We start from the raw sequence: 18,926 nt of genomic DNA on the forward strand, positions 1-18,926 counted from the left end.
CCCAGGTCCTAAGTTCAAACCTAGGACTGGCAAAATAAATAAATAAATAAATAAATAAATAAATAAATAAATGTAATAGTTATAATACTGAAAGCAGGTCACTTATTCTACAATTGTCTTTTAGTTATACCATTCATAATCTTGTTTCTAAAATTCATAGGTCTGTTCAAATCAAATATGCTATAAACGTTTAATAAAAAGAACTTGACTTCCACTCTTAGATTGCAAAATATAAACCAAATAAAACACAAATATCTGGTAATTTTTATATATAAACAATCTATAATTTATGGAAGTTATTAGTCAATGACTAAAAGTTACCAAATAATTATCTGCTCTCTATTTAGCTTCTGGCTGAGAATTTCAGTATAGAAAGAACTTCTATGTGCTTAATAAATAAACATACATTAAGTTGATTTATAGATTGTAATTAGTGCTATTACTTAAAATAGACCTTAATTGAAGATAAACAAATTACTCAGGAAAAAATAGTTTGTACTTCACTGGCATGGTGGCCCTAGCATTCTACTATGCCAAGAAGAATATAAGTGTGATGCCAGCTTGAACTATAGTGAACACCAGGACAACCTGAACTAATTAGCAAAACATCAAAGTAAGTAAAAATGTGAAGCAAGTTACCCATGAGACAACAGAGTTTAGCACCCTTTCAGTATTTATAAGTATAGAAGAAACCCTCTTATATTTAGTCAGAACTAGTAATTGATTTAGTTAACCAAGTCATTCCAAAATAACAAATATATAACATAAGTACTCTATTTAAATTTAAAATATACATATAACCATCCATAAATATGTTCATATATGTTTATAAACCCATATTGCTAATTTTTTTACCTCTTAACAATACCAAAAATTGGCATTATCTGGAGAATTTGCCATAACAGGTACCTCTCTTAGAAATTAGGACTTTTATTTAACTTCACGTTTTCTTTTTTTCTTCCAGAGCAAGAAATATCCCTTTTTTTCTTGTAAATTTACAAATGGTGTGAAACATTTTCTGGAACTGATCCCATATGTGAGATTCAAAGATAAACAGAATTCTGGGAGTATTCAATGAAATATATCATTGAAAACAGTAGCAACACAGCAAAAAAAAATTTTAAACATAATAAGACTCCTTTTCAGGTTTAGAGTCTTAGGAGGTCTCCTTTCCCATAAATCTTTCTGTGGAATACTGATTAGAGCACAGTTCTGATGCATTGTTGAACAGGCAAACCCTTGCACAGTAATTGATGGTGGCACTCTGATTTTATGATTGTTATTTTTAAAGCTAATTAAAGAAATTGAGTTGCACGTTCAAAGAGGATTATCTTAATGTGATGAGACTACTTTGGACATAAAGTAGTTCATAGTTCTTGAGCTAAATTAAATACAATTAAATAAAACAGTAGGCTATAAAAAAGGAAATGTTTTCCTACAGGACATGCATAATTCCAATTTTCCATGAAACTTGTCTTTTATTTATGCAAATATTTATTGAGTAAGATCTAGGTGATGGGGACAGTAAAGTGACAAGACATCTTCCATAATTTATATGTTAAATATCCTTTAAAATTACTCCAAAGTCCTTAGTCTAGTTCAAAGATTCAGGTAACTGTCTAGAATCCACAATCTGTAATACTCCTTAAAGCAGTCATTATCATAAACTGATATATAAAAAGGAGAAGTGTACTCAATTTAGAAACCAATACCTTAATCTAAGAATGTTTAAGGAGTCATCCTACATAATCAAAATGTGAAGTCTCTGCACCTGTCCCTATTTAAGTACAAGTGTAGAGCTTCAGAAGCACATTTGCCTTAAAATTATCAGTTTGTGAAACTCAAGATGGAAGGGAAAGAACACTTAGTGCCTAAAAAAGGAAATGAATTACAGAGCCTATAAGACTCTTGACTTTTCCTTTTTAATATTTAGGAGGCTATGTGTACATGATGACTAATTTCCCCACCGTAATGCTATTGCTACAGTGTAGTAAATGGCAAGCTCCAGCACTATCTCGTCAATTTAAGTGAATGGCCTTTTGGCAGGTTATTTTATGTTGTAGCTTTCATTCCAAATTTTGTCTATGAAGACTTCACTTCTCCCTGAAACTACAGAAGAAATGGTATTTTTATTAAAAATCAATCTAATAAGCACGTCGCATTAAAATGTGTGCTCAGGCAGTACAATACCTGTGCATGATACTTTAATCTTTAGGGCAGTCCTAAATAACACTCATGCTTTCAGAAATATTCTTTAATGTAAGAAGATTCAAACTTCATTTGGATAATGATAGGAAGATAATCTGAAGTAATAACAGTTCTTATTTTGTTTCCATTTCTTTCCACTGCTATTATTTTAAATTTTTTTTCACTTTCATCATTAAAAAACAGGCTTTACAATAAGGCAAAATATATCAGGATTTCAAGTGTCCTCAGAGTTTCACTGAAATTTTAATTTTAAAAGTGGTATATTCTTTTTCAGAATTGGTTTGATTTTTATGGTGTTCAAAATGCAAAGCCTCATTTATACTAAGCTGGGACTCTACCTACCAACTAAGCTACATCTCTAGTTCTTAGGTTTTTTTGAAAGTATCTTTATTTTTACTCTTGTTTGAGAAAGAAAGGCTAGTGGTAGGTTAAAAGAAATGGCCAAACATATTCTCATCAAGCGCAATAATCCATTTCCTTCCTTCAAAATTAGTAAAGATTTTATCAAATCTTGATATTTCAATACATTTCTTTTCAGTATCTGCTAAACACATCTAAGGCATTTACAAAAAGCTATGATGGACACTTTACAGAAAAACACAAGTTACAAACAGAACCAGCCACATTTTTCATGAGTATCACATTTGAAAAAGTAACTGAAAATCAAGATACAACTATGCCTATGCTTTCTAAAAAATAAAATGTGTCACATCAAAAATAGCATGAAGCAATTGTTATCAATGTTAAAATTTGAATTTCAAGTGAAAATTTCAAATTTTAGAACACTGTTTATCTGCTACCCTGAATTAAATACATTTTAGGGTTGGGGTTTTTTTTTTGAGGGGGGGTTGTTGTTGTTGTTTGTTTGTTTGTTGTTGTTGTTGTAGTTGTTTTTTAAGCTCATGGAGGCCTGGGCCTTGTCCCTGAGCTCTGCAGCTCGAGGCTATTGCCCTATCCCCTGAGCTACAGCACTACTTCCAGGTTTCTGGTGGTTACTTGGAAATAAAAAATATTCCAGACTTTAAAAAAAAAAAAAAGAGTATTCCAGACTTTTGTGCCTGGGCTGGTTTTGAACCTCGATCCTCAGATCTAAGCCTCCTGAGTAGCTAGGATTACAGATGTTACAGTATCTTTTAGATTTTCAAGACTTTACAGGTAAGATCTCAAGGGGTACTATCACAAATCATTTTTGCATCATATAATGAAATCTAAATGTGATTTCTGGAATTTTTCAAATATTCCAAAGGCCAACATGATATAAAATTATGTTGCAGTTAAAATTAATTATTCTCCAGGCATCTATGGCCCATGACTGTAACCCTAGCAATTCAAGAAGCAAGCTCTAAAGGATTACAGTACAAAAGCCAGATGCAGCAGAAAAGTTCAGGAGACTCATCTTCCCAAAAGAAAAGGCAAAAAGCAGGACAAGCTTATAGCTATGTGGCAGAGCACCAGCCAAACCAAGGCAAGCAAGCTGAAGGCATTTAAACCTCAGTACTGAAAAATGAAAAAGAAAAAACAAAGCAAAACAAAACAAAAACAAGGAAGAGCAAAAGACCAAAATACACAAATAGACTTTGCTACAATATTATAGTATGAAATATTCATTGATTTGGTTTCCGATCCTGTATTCCAACAACAGCCCCCAACCCCACCAAAAAAAAAAGGTTTTGGTGTACTAACAAAGAGGAACATCAACAATTATCTAGAAAAAGTTATTCTTTGCGCTTTCCCCCTTACACATCTGTATGAAGACAGATTTTCTCCAAATATGTCTCGGTATGTTTACCATGAACAAATCTTAGCAATCTCATAAATCTAGCTTTACAGAGTAGACTTCAGGCCTGCCTCAGGATAGTATATATGTTCTACTTAGCCCTTGCTTAGTCCAGATATTCTAAAGTAATGCTTTGTAGCACACATTTCCCTTCATCTCTAGGGAATATCTCATATGCCCCTGAGCACAAAAGCTATAACTAAATTAGGAGATAATTTTATATTCTTAGTATTAGGAACATAAAAAGAAGCATTCTTGGAAGAAACATTCATATATCTTATAATCATATAAAAGATGGTACTTACCAAAATGCTATATAAAAATATTTACCTTAACAGTTATGGTTTTACTATAACAAAAATTTAGAGAACAGAAATTTAAAAGTAAATAAAAACATTTTTAAAGTATTATATTTAATAGACAAGTTACAGGGGTTAAAATGGCTTCCGAGAAAATTAAAAGCAAAAGAACAAAAATAACCACAAAAACCCTACCTCAGTAGGTCCTTCATGACCTGATTCTCTAGGGTCCTTCCCTCGCAATATCTCACAAGTATCCAACTGCTCTGACACTAGAGATCCGTGTATGGCTCTGGACCAATCTTACACAGCATGCATATGGTCAGGAGGGAGGGGATGCCACATTGTGCACTGAAGTTTAGGATGTTTAGTAGCAACCCTGAATTCTACCTATTTGTATCTGCCTTCAGTTATGCCATAGTGTATAGAACAGTAGTTTTCAGTGTGTGCTTGTAAGAGGCAATTTAAAAAATGGTTTGGGGCCCATAAATTAATTAAAAGCTAGATATTTAGCACCCCCTCCCCAACTTAGCACCTATGTTCTGTGATATGAGCCATTCTCTCCAATAGTCACTTTACATCTTAGACCCCAGGAAACACAGACTTAACTGATAAATATCTTTTGACAAAAGGCAAACTGCCCCTCAAACAAGGAAATGTCATCTTTGTATCATCTTAAGAAGTACGGGCAAAAGCTACAGACTACCTGTCAGTCCTCCATAAACAAAGACTGAACTAAAGGTCAGCCAGGCCATACCTGTGAGTTGAGATTGTTTTAACTATGAATACTTTCCTCACTCTGCCCCCAATTCTCCCCGTTTAATATGAGGCCAATATATGTACCCCTGAAGATGACTAGAAATGTAATAAAATGCTGTCTTCCCATGCCAGGCCACATAATAAATCTTTTTCTGATCTTTACCATGCCTATTTGACATAAGAAGTCCAGTGACTAGATCTAATGTAAGACTCCTGGAATGTTGGCCTTAGGTCTTTAGACTCAATTGAAAAAAAAAATATATAGCTTGCTGTATTTTGAGTGTAAATTCTGGGGCAAAATGACACCTACATCTTGTCTGTGCAAGTAAACAATGATGAGTACCTGTGCAAGTAAACAAATCATGAGACAAACTAGGAACTGATTAAGATTACCACCTATGAATTTAACCAGATCACCAGGAACACATGGACATATTAAATCATATCAGAAACTTATCAAATAAACCATGAATTTATCAAATAAACCAGACTAATGAGATGTACCCTCTTCACATGAGTTATCTAAATGGAAGGGACCTAACACCAGGGTAACAGCAGCATCTAGTGACCCGTCATCAGGTTACCAGATGCAAGCATCCACAATCAACAAGCCAAGTACTTCCACACAGCTCAGCATCATCTCTGTGACTGACAAGACTCACTGGAGTTGCTGTCCTAAGAACCACTGAACCTGATCTGCTCTTTGTTGCCTTTGCTCCACAATGGCTCTTACTGGCTTGTTGTGTAACAGCCTGCCTAGCCATGTGACCTGACTCTCCATCTGTATCAGCTCTCATGCCTTCAGCAAGATAGAGAACCCTACAGAACTTATGAACCTTTCTTTTACATCACTCCCTGTATTTCCTATGTTCTATATTTCTCTCTAAGCCCAGCATCGTATAATTCATTCAATTCTAATTGACTTTAGGTTTATTAATAAATGAATATGAGTCTGTTATGAAAGTATCAAGTGATAACCCACCTATAGCTAAGTTGATTCATTAATTTCTTAAAATGAACAATATCTAACATATTGGTTCTTTTTCTTATTTTCCCCTTTTTAAAATATATTTTTCTTATCTTTAAATAGTTATACAAAGGGGTTGCCATTCAACAAAGTAGTCAATGCATACAATACAGTTTATGCTCAATGTCATGCACACACTCCTTTTTTGCCTTTGCTCCCAGAAACCTGAAATTTAATGATATTTGTGTTTTAGAAAGTCAAGGTTGTTGATATCTCTATGATATTTTTTTTTGCCAGTCCTAGGCTTACGCTCAGGGCCAGAGGACTGTCCTTGATTTTTCTCAAGGCACTTGGTATAAGCCAACATTTTGTGAGGAAGAATAATGAACTAGAGAACCTAGAAATATTAAACAAACAAGAAGCTCATTGACAAGAAGATCTCCTGAATATTCTGTGCCCTGAGGCTCACTTCACAAATAAGCAGCTTTTGTAACCTAGCTATCCACATCATTTCTCCAGTGTTAGAATTGGTCTGTTCTCTACCACTTAAGCCTCAGCACCACTTCTGGCTTTTTCTAAGTATGTGGTACCAAGGAATCGAACCCGAGTCTTCGTGCATGCTAGGCAAGCACTCTACCACTAGGCCAAATTCCAGGTCCCTCTATGATATTTTTTTTTTGGCCAGTCCTGGGCCTTGAGCTTTCTCAAGGCTAGAACTCTACCACTTGAGCCACAGCACCACTTCTGGCTTTTTTCTTTGTATGTGGTACTGAGGAATAGAACCCAGGTCTTCATGCATGCTAGGCAAACTCCCGGCCTCTCTGTGATATTCTTATGCTTGCCATCAGAAGGTGATTCTAATTCTCTTCCAGAATGTGAGCATGTGATATTTACAAATACAAAAAATACAAAACAAAAATATTGATCATAAAATAATGTTATTTTAAGAATAATTTTTTAAAGATCTAACTAATCAACCAACATTGAGCAATTATTTCAAGAGATGCCACAATTTTCCAGAGAAATATTTGGCTTACATTATGCTTACAACACGTCTACTTGAAATGGTATAAGCCAACATTTTGTGAGGAAGAATAATGAACTAGAGAACCTAGAAATATTAAACAAACAAGAAGCTCATTGACAAGAAGATCTCCTGAATATTCTGTGCCCTGAGGCTCACTTCACAAATAAGCAGCTTTTGTAACCTAGCTATCCACATCATTTCTCCAGTGTTAGAATTGGTCTGTTGCATAGCTTTAAAAAATAATCTTGGTCATATAGCTTTCTAAACATTGTTTTGTAAATTTCTATCAAAACAAATAATTCTAAATCACAATTTTCAATGAAACACTTAGGGCAAGAACAATTAATTTAGTGCCTGCATGTCAGTTCATAAGGCCAGCAATTAATTCATCAGGCAAACAGCACCCACCTGTACCGGACTGGAGAAACTTTACAGAATAAACGTGCAAATACAATATCCTCAAGGCTGACAAGTTGCCATTATTAAATTGCTAACATGGTTATTCCCCCCACAATGGCTGGATTTTAGTCATGAATACTCATTACACCCTGTACTTATTAACAGTGATGACTAGGTGACAGTGAAGACATTACTTGAAAATTTGCATTTGACAGATCATTGACACACAGTCACACTGCTATTTTTTCTTCTTCGTTTAAAACAGAAGTCATGCAATAGGAAATGAACTGGAGCTATTAGAGATTATTCAGGTTTAATAGCACACATCATTTTAGCTGGTGGTTAGAACAATGCACAATGTGGCAGACTTAAACAGAGGCATCAATTATACTCTCAGACCTGTTAATATTTTTGACAATATTTAAACAGCACATCCCTTCAGGGCATGGCTTTTTTGCCCTCTCTGTTACACACCTGTCAAGTGTTTAATTTGCCAAAGGGAAACAGTTTGATTTCTAAGGGTAGTCTTACTACTGAAGAAGCAAATTGGAAAAAATTAAACATTACTGAATGGGAGTAATGAGAAGGATCTGAAAGGAAAAAAATTGTAGGCTTAATTCAACATGACATATCAGCATCTGTCATTAATGCAACAATACGATCCTGTTCTCTAATGTGCTGCTACACCTTGGGTGTTTCTACTATTCATTCTTTTTGCTTCTCTGACAAGAGAATGGTGGAGGGGAAGAACTGAAGGATCAAAGTTCCTCATGACAGTAAAAAGATAGAAAAAGTAACTTACACTATTATAGGTAATGTCAGCTACCCACTGGACAGATTTCTGTAGCCATGTTTAGAAGCATAAAACAAATTTCCTTCTTTAGGTGTACTAATTAATTACTAAATTATAAAAACCAATACATTAGCTAGGTGATGGCTCATGCCTGTAATACTAAATTACTCAGAAAGAGTAATGAGATATGAAGAGCAATTCAATGCTAGTCTAGGCAGACAAATCTTTGAGATACTTGTCTCCAATTACTCAGCAAAGAAAGAGTGTAAGTAAATGTGTAGCTCAATTTGATAGAGTTCCCTATAAGCAAAAAAGATAAACAATACCATCAGGCCCTGAATTCCACTATCAACACACACACACACACACACACACACACACACACATACACACACAAGCATACACACAATTAATAATTAGCAATTGATAAGTCTAACATGTTAAAGAATGCTTTACAATGTTTACATTTCATTCTTCAAATAGGCCAGGTTATCCAGGCTACTTGGGAAGGTATGGTAATCGGGGGTCATGGTTCAAGGTCATCTCAAGCATAATAGTTCCTAAGACTCCTTCTCACTCAATAGCTGGGCAAAGTGGTACACACCTGCTATTCCAGCTACAAGGGAAACAGTGGCTGGGCACAGTAGCTATCACCTTCAACTACACTGATTACAACAAGGACTGCAGACCAGCCAGAGAAGACTTCAGAGATCTTACCTCAAAAACAGTCAAGACAGCTGTGTGCCTACTGTACATCTGTAATCCTGACTATTCAGAAGGTTCATAGCCAGCTGCAACAGGAAAATCCATGGGACACTTATCTCCAATAAACTTCTAAAACGACATTTAGTAGAGCTGTGGCTCAACTGCTACAGCGTTAGCTTTGAAGAAAAAAAAAACAAAACAAAACTGAATTCAGCCAACAGTGCCCAGGCCCTAAGTTCAGGCCCTAGGACTGACACAAAAAGAGAAAAGAAAAAAAACCAAGGCAGGGCCGGGAGTTTGGCCTAGGGGTAGAGTGCTTGCCTTGCATGTACGAAGACCCGGGTTCAATTCCTCGGTACCACATACATAGAAAAATGCTGGAAGTGGTGCTGAAGCTCAAGTGGTAGAGCTCTAGCCTTGAGAAAGTCCAAGGACAGTGCTCAGGCCCTGAGCTCAAGCCCAGGACTGACAAAAAAGAAAAAAAAAAAAAAAAGCCAAGGCAAAAAAAAAAAGGTCATAGGTAAGGCTTAACTGTATTAACTGTAACCCCTCTATACATTGAAATTAAAAAAATTATAAAAAAAGAAAAACAACACAAAGAAGAAAACAAAATAGGCTTTGTCATATAATGAGTGATTGCTGTCCTTAATGTACTAAGTTATCTCTCATCTCTTTTGTTGTCCCTTGGTTATCTCATACTGTAACAGTGTTTCACTTTGTTATCTGATATATTGGATAAATGCATATTTGGTTATTTGAAATTGGATAGGGAAGGGGGAAAAACAACATGAGGGGTGGGGGTGGGAGAAGGGAAATGGGGACCAAGACATGAGAAAGAGTATCAATGTATGTGAAGTAATGAATGTACCTTCTATCTGGTGAATATAATGTAACCCTTCTATTAATCACAATAAAAAATATATGAAAAAAGTAGGCTTTGTCAATTCAGAGCCCTGAATTCAATCCCCAGTACCACCAAAAAATAAAAATAAATATCATAATAGAAAATAATAGATATTAAAGTTTTTCACAGTCATACCAAAAAAAAAATCTTCACCAAATAAGACATTGAATTAGCTATGAATGGAGAATAAAGTAAAAAGTCACAGAATCTCTGAGAAGTCATCAAAATTCAAAGTCTTTGCATCTAGGGATCTAGTTTATAGCCTACAGGAAGACAGAGAGAAAAAGTACAACATAAATTAATATTCTTTCCTGTTCCAAAAATGGTGCCATGAAAACTAAACTTTAATTCTGACTCTACTTTTACAAATAAGTCACTTAATCTCTCTAGGTCATAGTAATAAACACTCTTTTCAGTATCAGCTTTCTCCTCTATATGAATAGTGATGAAGGAAAAAAAGTCCAAACTTTTCTTGCAGATGCAAGACATGCTCAGAGTGTTTAAGCACCCAAATATTATTAAGGCTTGTATCCTCCTTCTATTTGCCTGGTCCTTTTATCACAAAAGACAGACACAGATATTGTTCTCCTTTCATGAGGCTGGCTAGCAGAGAATGTCAACAGCTATCTTATTCAGCTTGGGGTATATCACAACATACTTTTCTTTACGTGCTTCAACTCAGGGCCTCATGCTCTTTTTTGCTTAGCTTCCCTCCCAAGACTGGCACTCTACTACTTGAGTCAAACCTCCCACTCTGGCTTTTTGTAAGTGAATTGCAGTAAGACTCTTGGATTTGCTTTGTTGAGATGGCTTCGAACTTCAAGCCTCAGATCTCAGTCTTCTAAATAGCTGGAGTTACAGACATGAGCCAGTGGCACCCCACTAAGAAAAACACCTTTCTAAATTAACAGTCATAATTTTTTAAATTATTAAGCAGAAAATCACTGTAGAGACATATTCTGATGTCAGACATGAGTGGCTCATGTCTATACTCCTAAAAAAATGGGGACTATGGTTTAAAGCCAGCTCCAGCAGAAAAAAAAGTTCTTGAGCCATTCTTGACTAAGAGCTAGACTCAGTGTCAGTATGTCTACTATCCTAGCTACGGAGAATGAACAAAAATCAGGGCAAGTAGTATAGTTCAGTGGTAAAAGCACCTGCTTAGTAACTGTGAGGTTGCAAATTCAAAGGCACAAAAACAATGAAGAAAAGTATTTTACGGGGGAAGTAGTGGTCGGTATCTCTTTTGTTTTTAAATTTAAATTTTATTGTAAAAGTAAAGTGCTTTTTTTCTTATATTTTATTGTAATTAATAGAAGGGTTACATGATATTTGCCAGATAGATGGTGCATTAATTCCCATACATTGATACCCTTTCACATGTCTTGGTCCCCATTTCCCTCCTGTAAAGTGCTTTTTTGGGGGGGGGGGCCAGGAGTTTGGCCTAGTGGTTAACGTGCTTGCCTAGCATGCACAAAGACCCGGGTTCAATTCCTCGGTACCACATACTTAGAAAAAGCCAGAAGTGGTGCTGAGGCTTAGGTGGTAGAGCTCTAGCCTTGAGAAAAAAAATCCAAGGACAGTGCTCAGGCCCTGAGCTTAAGCCCAGGACTGGCAAAAAAAAAAAAAAAAAAAAAAAAAAAAGTGCTTTTTTTAAGATACTTAATTTACTTCTTTTGAAGGGGTTACAAAAATATATATCCAGATTAATAATCTACATGACATTAAACAAATTTCTTCTCTATAACTACTATTTGTTCTTTCATATTTGGCACAATTTTGGAGTTTTTAACAGGACATGTTTTTTCACTGAATTATGAAATTAGTCTTCAGGTTTCATTTTGAACCTTATAAGGCTGAATATTTGCTAGCAAATCTTCCATAACTATTAAATTAATGCTAAAAACATGAGAATGAGCACTAACTTGAAGGCATAATTAGACTGACTTCAAACCTCTTAAGTATATGAACTGTTTTTCTTTTTTAAACCTGAGACATGGTGATTAAATTAAGTAAGTCCAAAGAACATCTGACTTTAGTTTTCATTCTGTCACTGTGAGATGTTTCAACTTTAATATAAATGCTCAAACTTTTTAATGTTCATAATTTTTACAGGGAAAAAAACATGGTGTTACATTTAGAAGTTCTAATGTTTATCACCATCTGATGCTGTCATGGAAGCAATTGCTACTTACACTCTTTTAAGAAGTGAGAATTGCAATTCCTTTAACTGATGACAATGTAATTATTCCTCTTACTGTCAAAACAGAGGTGATTTCCTTTCCTCACACACATGATTACACATGCAAATCCAGGCTTATCTACAATCTTCTGAGTGTACTGACTGTTTGAATCTGAATGAGCAGATCACATGATCAGTGAGGCTTAGTAAGGATGAAAATCGAGCCTACAGTCATGCACCACAAACACTGTATCATCCCTTCTTTTGCAGGAACTCATTCTTCGGCGTCCAGAGCTTTCAACACAATGTCATGTCTTCTACAACATACAGCAACAACCATTACAAAAATAACCAGGAGAGAAAAAGCCACAGCAAATTTGAATGTCATTAACTATTCATTAAAGCATAGAAAAATCAGCCTCTGGAAAAAATAGTAGCTTTTCACAAAGTCTCTGCCATGCTGTGAATGTGTGCATGGTTAGTAAGTATGCCCTACCTGGTCCTTCAGCTGCTGTATAGAAGTCTGAAGGTTCAGAATCTGGCTGAAGAGTGGACTCTGAAGAACTGACTTCAGAAGGCTCAGTTTTTCTTCATTTGCTGCATCTCCACGTTCCCGTAGCTTTGCTTGCAAGCGCTCTGCTGCCTGCAGGGCCCGATTTTTGTCTATTCCAAAGAGCAGCATTAGTCAATCAATTATAAAAAACACAAGTTAAACCTATGGATACTATTAACTTTATTCCTGCGTAATATACAATTCTTCACTGTATACAAAGTTGTTCTCAAGTACAAAAATTTTAATGTAGTACAAAAATATAAAAACATTTTAATACTTTAAATGTTTTTCTTCTTCAAAATTAAATAGCATAGTTGCCTATGCTTCATATCAATACAAATAAGGGGAGAATCCTTCAATCCTTCAAGTCCTACAGGAAATGTATGTGAACGCAAGGCACTGAGCACAGCATGTGCTACATGTAACTGGTAAGGCCACAGAAACTTATTCACATGATAGATACTTGAATTCCAATGCCTGCTGTTTCAAACCTTTTGTAAAAATACATAAAACCAAAAAATCTGTGCTCTCAGAAAAGTGGATATTCTCCTTTTCCAAAATAAAAAAACACTTAATATTTTATTTAAACAAAGAAAAATTAACAATATAATTAAACATTGAAAATGTATTGGAAACATCACATAGCTCAGTCTTTTAAAAACACTTCTAGAAGAGAAAAGGAAAATGAGGATAATGGAGGGACATGTGTGATTAAAGTCTGTCCTATGCAAGTATGAAGTGTCAAGATGAAATACATCACTTTGAACAATTAATACACAGTGATAAAAAAATTTAAACACTATTCAATACTACAAGTGTCTCCAATCACAATTAAGTCACGTATTTACTTAAGCTTCAAACCAATTCAACTAAGTCAGACACATGTTGCAAAAATTAAGTATATTTAATCAATATAGATCAATAGTCCTAACATCACACATGCTGGCTTTTATCTAACTTCCTGCCCAGGCTCATGCCTGGAATGCAATCCAGCTATTTTACACTTTGTATCATTTGACAGGCTAGCACCACTGCATCCAGCTTATCTCTGTGGAGACAGAACCTACTGAACTTTTCTGTAAAGACTCTCCTAGAATCATAATCTTCCCAATCTTAGCCTCCCACATAGCTTCAGATGACAGATATGCATTGCTACATCCAGGAGTAGTAGGTTAAGAAAGGGTCACAGAGACTTTTCTGCCCAGACCAGCCTCTAATCATAGCATCCTCAGTAGCGAGGGTTTTAAGTATAAGCCACTTGTTTTGTTCTGTTTTGTTTTAAGGAGAGTGTTCAGATATATGCACAATACAATGATAATATGTACTTCTATTAAAATATATTTGCCATATAATGGTTATCAATAAGTGACAATTATGACCAGTGATATCTTCTTTAGCACCCAATATGGAGTTACACAGGAATATGGTAACTGAAATGAGAACTAATATTGATCTTAGCCTATCCACATAAGCAAATTAAAATGAGCAGCATTTACTCATGCAGAATTTTTATCCTAAGGATACATATAAGTGTATTATTCTGGGCCACATTCCCATGGTAACTAAATATTACTCATTCTCATACCAATTCTTAGAAGTTGTACAAGTCTGTCAGTAATAGCTAACAAAAAAAGCTTTAAAATCAATGATTTATGTAATTTTACACTTCTCTTTCCACTTTCTAATGAAGTATTTTCCTATGTAGACTAATAGTCTTTATGATGTATGACCTCAATTTAAAGTGAGTAATAGAGAAAAAGTACATTCAAGCATTTTAATGATCAGAATAGAACTGGGAACAAAAATCATTATCACCAAAATAGGGCTTTTTTCCATTTATTGCCACCAACCTTCCCTTTACCCCTCACAGTCTGCAGCCAAAACCATTTAAGTGCCAGGGTGACAGATACTTTTCAACAATGAAACTCAGAGCATGGGGTAGATAGCTGCAGATATGTACCACACCTAATATACCTATAAATGGTTACATAAAGTAATGTTTCTAAAGCAAAAAAGTAGTGGGATAAAACATGAACCCATGAACTTAGAAATGCAACTATTTCAACCTAAATTATCTGGTGCAGAAACTAAACTGCATAAAATGTTACAAGTTTGCTGATATGTTTGCTATTGTTCTTTTTAGCTAATAAAAGCAAGAAGTCAGTAGTACCACATTGCCCACAACCATGGTAGCTCACACCTATAATCCTAGCTACACAGGACACAAAGATCTCAAGATCACAATTCAATTCAAAGCAGGAAAGTCTATGAGACTCTTTTCTCCAATAAACTACTCAAAGCCAGAAGTGGTACAGAGGCTTAAGTGATAGAGTGCTAGCCTTGAGCAAACACAGAAGTCCAGGGATGGCACCCAGGCCATCTTGGTTCAAGTTCCAGGACACACACACACACACACACACACACACACACACACACACCTGAACTTTCAACTTTCTGGAAACATCCAGAAAGAAACAACTAGAACTGGTTCATTAATTAGAATTGGGCTTTCATTAAGCTTTATCAAACCCCATGATTAACAGAATATCTCACACTTACTTTTGCTTACAAATGATTTGTTTTTATAATACTTCAAATGAAATTGTCCAAATACAGAAATGGTAAAAATGTTAGGTGAAACTTTTTTGAATCTGTTACTATAGATAGAATCTCCTATGAAGACCATATCATATTCAAAGGTGTCCAATAAAAAAAAGACAGGAAAGAATAGTCTTACCTATGGTTTCCAACATTTTTTTCCAAAGTTCAGTGTCCTCTAAAACAGCAACTGAAACAGAACTCTGAGAAGAAAAGAAAGTAAATGGAATAGAATGATTAAATTTTATTCTAAAATTCAATACTCTTAAAAAGTTCATATTATTACTATAATTCCTTTTACCATTACAATCCCAATTTAACTTAGCTCTTGTTGTTGAAAAAATTGTCATCTTAAAATTTATTCAAAATTGTGTGTTTGTTCCTGCAATACTTGGATGAGAAGCAAAATTTCTGTTTTTAAGAAGATGGCAGAAGTTTCTAAAATATTTCCTTAGGATCATCCCATCATGGACCATGATCCATCCTGGATTGGATAATATATACAATTCCTTAGCAAAAAATAAAGTTCATTTGAGTTTGTATAAGAAATTCTATGGGCAAAAATATAAAAAGATATGACCGATCTTAAGTGAAAAGGAACAGGCACATAAAATTTGGAGATGAACCAAGGTACCAAAGCAGAATATGAACTATGAACCTCTACAGGGTAATAGGTTAAATTCTGGGTTAATAAATTAATAAAATAGAACACAGTGTTCATTTTTTACAACTTTCAAAATACCCTTTTAACTGTAATGCTCTCCTCCTTCACATTCAAAAACATTCTTAATTTCTTTAAACATATCTTTCTCTAACAGTGCTTAACTAGACTCTTCAGTACAGGTTTGCACTGCTTATGTCCATCCACTGAACATTTCTGTTTGATGTGAACACTTCTGCAACATTGTCTCAATATTTACATGTATCCTTAGCCTCACAGAAAATCCCAAGTCATTAGGAAGTCAGTCAATTATTCTTCCAATAAAGAAAAAGAATCTATCAATATACATTCTCATTCTTCTTCTTGAAAATGATGACGCCATTTCTGAGGAAACAAGTTGGCCTCTGTTACCTCTTTGTGATAAGAAAAGCAAAACAAAAACAAAAAAGGTACATGATGTAGATGATGAGAAGCACAGTACATCATGCCTGCAATTTTTGCTTTGGATAAGAACAATTACTGTTATCCCAATTTAGAACATGCCGATAAAAACATTAACTTCACTGCAAACAGAATAGCTCAACAATTGACACTTGTTTTTAAAAGATCCATGGTATCTAGAAAAGAGGCATTGGTTCTTACCAGAAATTAAAAGCTAGAGAACATTAGCCATAGGTAAGGAAACATTAATCTCCCTCAGCTTCCTAGAATATAAACTGACTCTGTGATAAAATGACTCTTGTGATAATTAGGATCATATATGCCTGTTTTCAGCTCATAGCATAACATACAACTGTAAAAATATATATTCTAAGTCAATGCTCAGCACACAAGGATAAGCACTGGGAAGCAAAACATGACAGATGGTTTATAAATCAACAATATGTTATTCGTAGGAAAAATTTAATTCTCCTCCCCAAAATATACCTTACTATTAAATACTCTCTGAAAAATACTCTTAGCTGGATGCTGATGACTCACTCCTGTAATCCCAGCTACTCAGACTTCGATCTCCATTAACCATCAAAAAGCTGGAAGTGAAGCTATGGTTCAAATGATAGAGTACTAATCTTGAGCACAAAAAGTTCAAAGCCATAAATTAAAGCCCCAGGATCCATACCAAAACATACATGCATACATATATGTGTGCATACATACATACATACATACACACACATACAATATATAAAAATATACTAACTTTTTATTGTGTAGCACTGTCAATCAACTTTAGGGCCTCAAGCACATTAGGCAAGTACTTTATCATTGAACTACATGTCTAGTCCAAAAAACTATTAACTATGAAAATTTAAAAAAAGTAAAGATATCCCAATATAGGTCTGCTGAGGTAGCATATGAATTTTAAGGTAATATCCACAGATATATGAACACTCTAGAGAGAAAAGTAAAGCATGAAGTTACCAGGTGAAAACACATAGCTGTCCAAAGGCCAACTACAACTCAGTTACTCAGAAACAAGCTTACCAGTTCCTTTCTGGGTTATCTGTTATCTCTCTCTAAGAAAACACAAATAAGGTTTTTTGTTTGTTTGTTTGTTTTTTTAATGCTGATTTACAAGTTTGTACCCAGACAAAAACACTACTACTGTGGATTCTATTTCACTAATTTTTCAAAAAGAAAAAAAGTACAGCCTCATTTTTTTTGCTCTAATGTCTCTAAATAAAGACATAGCTTTTTGAGTTTTCCAGGACCTATACCATCAGCCATCTTGACAAAGGAGCAAAAGTTTAGAAGAGAATTATGCCTTCTTGTGCTCTGACCCAAATTTTCAGTTCTAATCACCAAAACACTTACTTGTTATCAGAGAATTTTTGAAGTAGAGAAACAGAGTGTGTTCTTAAGCTACAGCCACTAACTCCTTTCTCTCTTTCACCACCACCACCCTTTTACTCATCTCTATGCTAGAAGGAAATATAAGGGAACGTAGGTAGTAAGCACAGGCCTAGCCCAACAAGTACATCCAAAGAATATCCAACACAACATGTCCGTTATTGAAAGGCCAAATTCTAATGCTTTTTCCTGGGCATGAACGATTGACAGTGGTGACACTGCTGGATCAGTGGGACAGTAAAAACAAGGGATGATCTGTGGCTATGGAAAGCAGGAATCATAGACACTAACTGGGACAGAGGCAACAGAAATCCAGACACCACACTGGGCACTGATGCTCACAGGCTATTCAATGAAACTGTTTAATTCTCATACAGACCACTCAGTTTATACAGGAAGAAGCCTGCACAGAAAGGTAACAGGCTAAGGTCCCACCTTCATAAACAGGTTTGAACACAGACAGTCTGGCTGCAAAATCCACAATGTAACTTCACTTTGCTACTCTTCCCTCTTTCTGAATTCAAAATAGCAATGAAGCTCTTGCCTTATACAAGGTGAAACTAAAGGAAAAAATTCAGTCCTGAAGTCAATGAAGTCTAAAATGAAGTAAAGAAAGATAGACATGCCACATAGCCAAATGTCCAAATCAGATCTCAACAAGTCAGAATTAACTATTTTGGAAACCATTTTTCAAGTCTGTCAAAAAAAAGTAGTCATCGTATATGCAATATTTGTGTATGTTTGAACAAATGAATAATAAATTAAAGATTTCAAGAAAAGATTCTTAAGAGAAAGCAAGTACATTTACATTAATATTCAAAGTACATTCAAATCTATGGCTATTAAATTTCAAGGCACAAAAAAATCTCAATGCAATGTGCTCAGAATATCCAATGTTAAAGGACCATTTGTTACCCACTACCTACGGTTTATGTATTCTACTTGTGGTCCTATCACTATTTGGTTATAAATGAACCCAAAATCTGATTTAGTAACCATGTGCTTAGAAGGCAACATCAATATTAGTCCAACATATTCAGTATCTATTAGGCAAATAAATCACAGGAGCAGGAACCATCAGTAACTTCCTCTCTAAAATATGGTTGAGTTCTTCTTCATTTTCCAGATAAGAGATCAGAGTTAAGAAGAGGTTGAGACCCTACTTACGGTCAAAAAGACAGGGCTGGGAGTTTGGCCTAGTGGTAGAGTGCTTGCCTAGCATGCACGAAGACCTGGGTTTGAT

The 18,926-nt window shown here is 35.1% G+C and overlaps 1 protein-coding gene across 12 annotated transcripts in view; it reads right to left on the reverse strand.

Annotated features, from left to right (window-relative positions):
• The window catches only part of Mpdz (multiple PDZ domain crumbs cell polarity complex component), a 380,703-nt gene that overhangs the window by 115,395 nt on the left and 246,382 nt on the right, over positions 1-18,926 (reverse strand). For all 12 annotated transcript variants that reach the window (XM_090329993.1, XM_090330004.1, XM_090330001.1 and 9 more), the window contains 2 exons: positions 15,311-15,374; positions 12,517-12,683 (listed from right to left, as the gene is read on the reverse strand). In XM_090329993.1, the coding sequence (XP_090186119.1) occupies positions 12,517-12,683; positions 15,311-15,326 (183 nt within the window). In that variant the 5' untranslated portion in view covers positions 15,327-15,374. The remainder of the gene's footprint in view (positions 1-12,516; positions 12,684-15,310; positions 15,375-18,926) is intronic.

This window comes from Megascapheus bottae, chromosome 3 (genome assembly GCF_031878675.1).
Source record: "Megascapheus bottae isolate mThoBot1 chromosome 3, mThoBot2.hap1, whole genome shotgun sequence".
Taxonomy (NCBI): domain Eukaryota; kingdom Metazoa; phylum Chordata; class Mammalia; order Rodentia; family Geomyidae; genus Megascapheus; species Megascapheus bottae.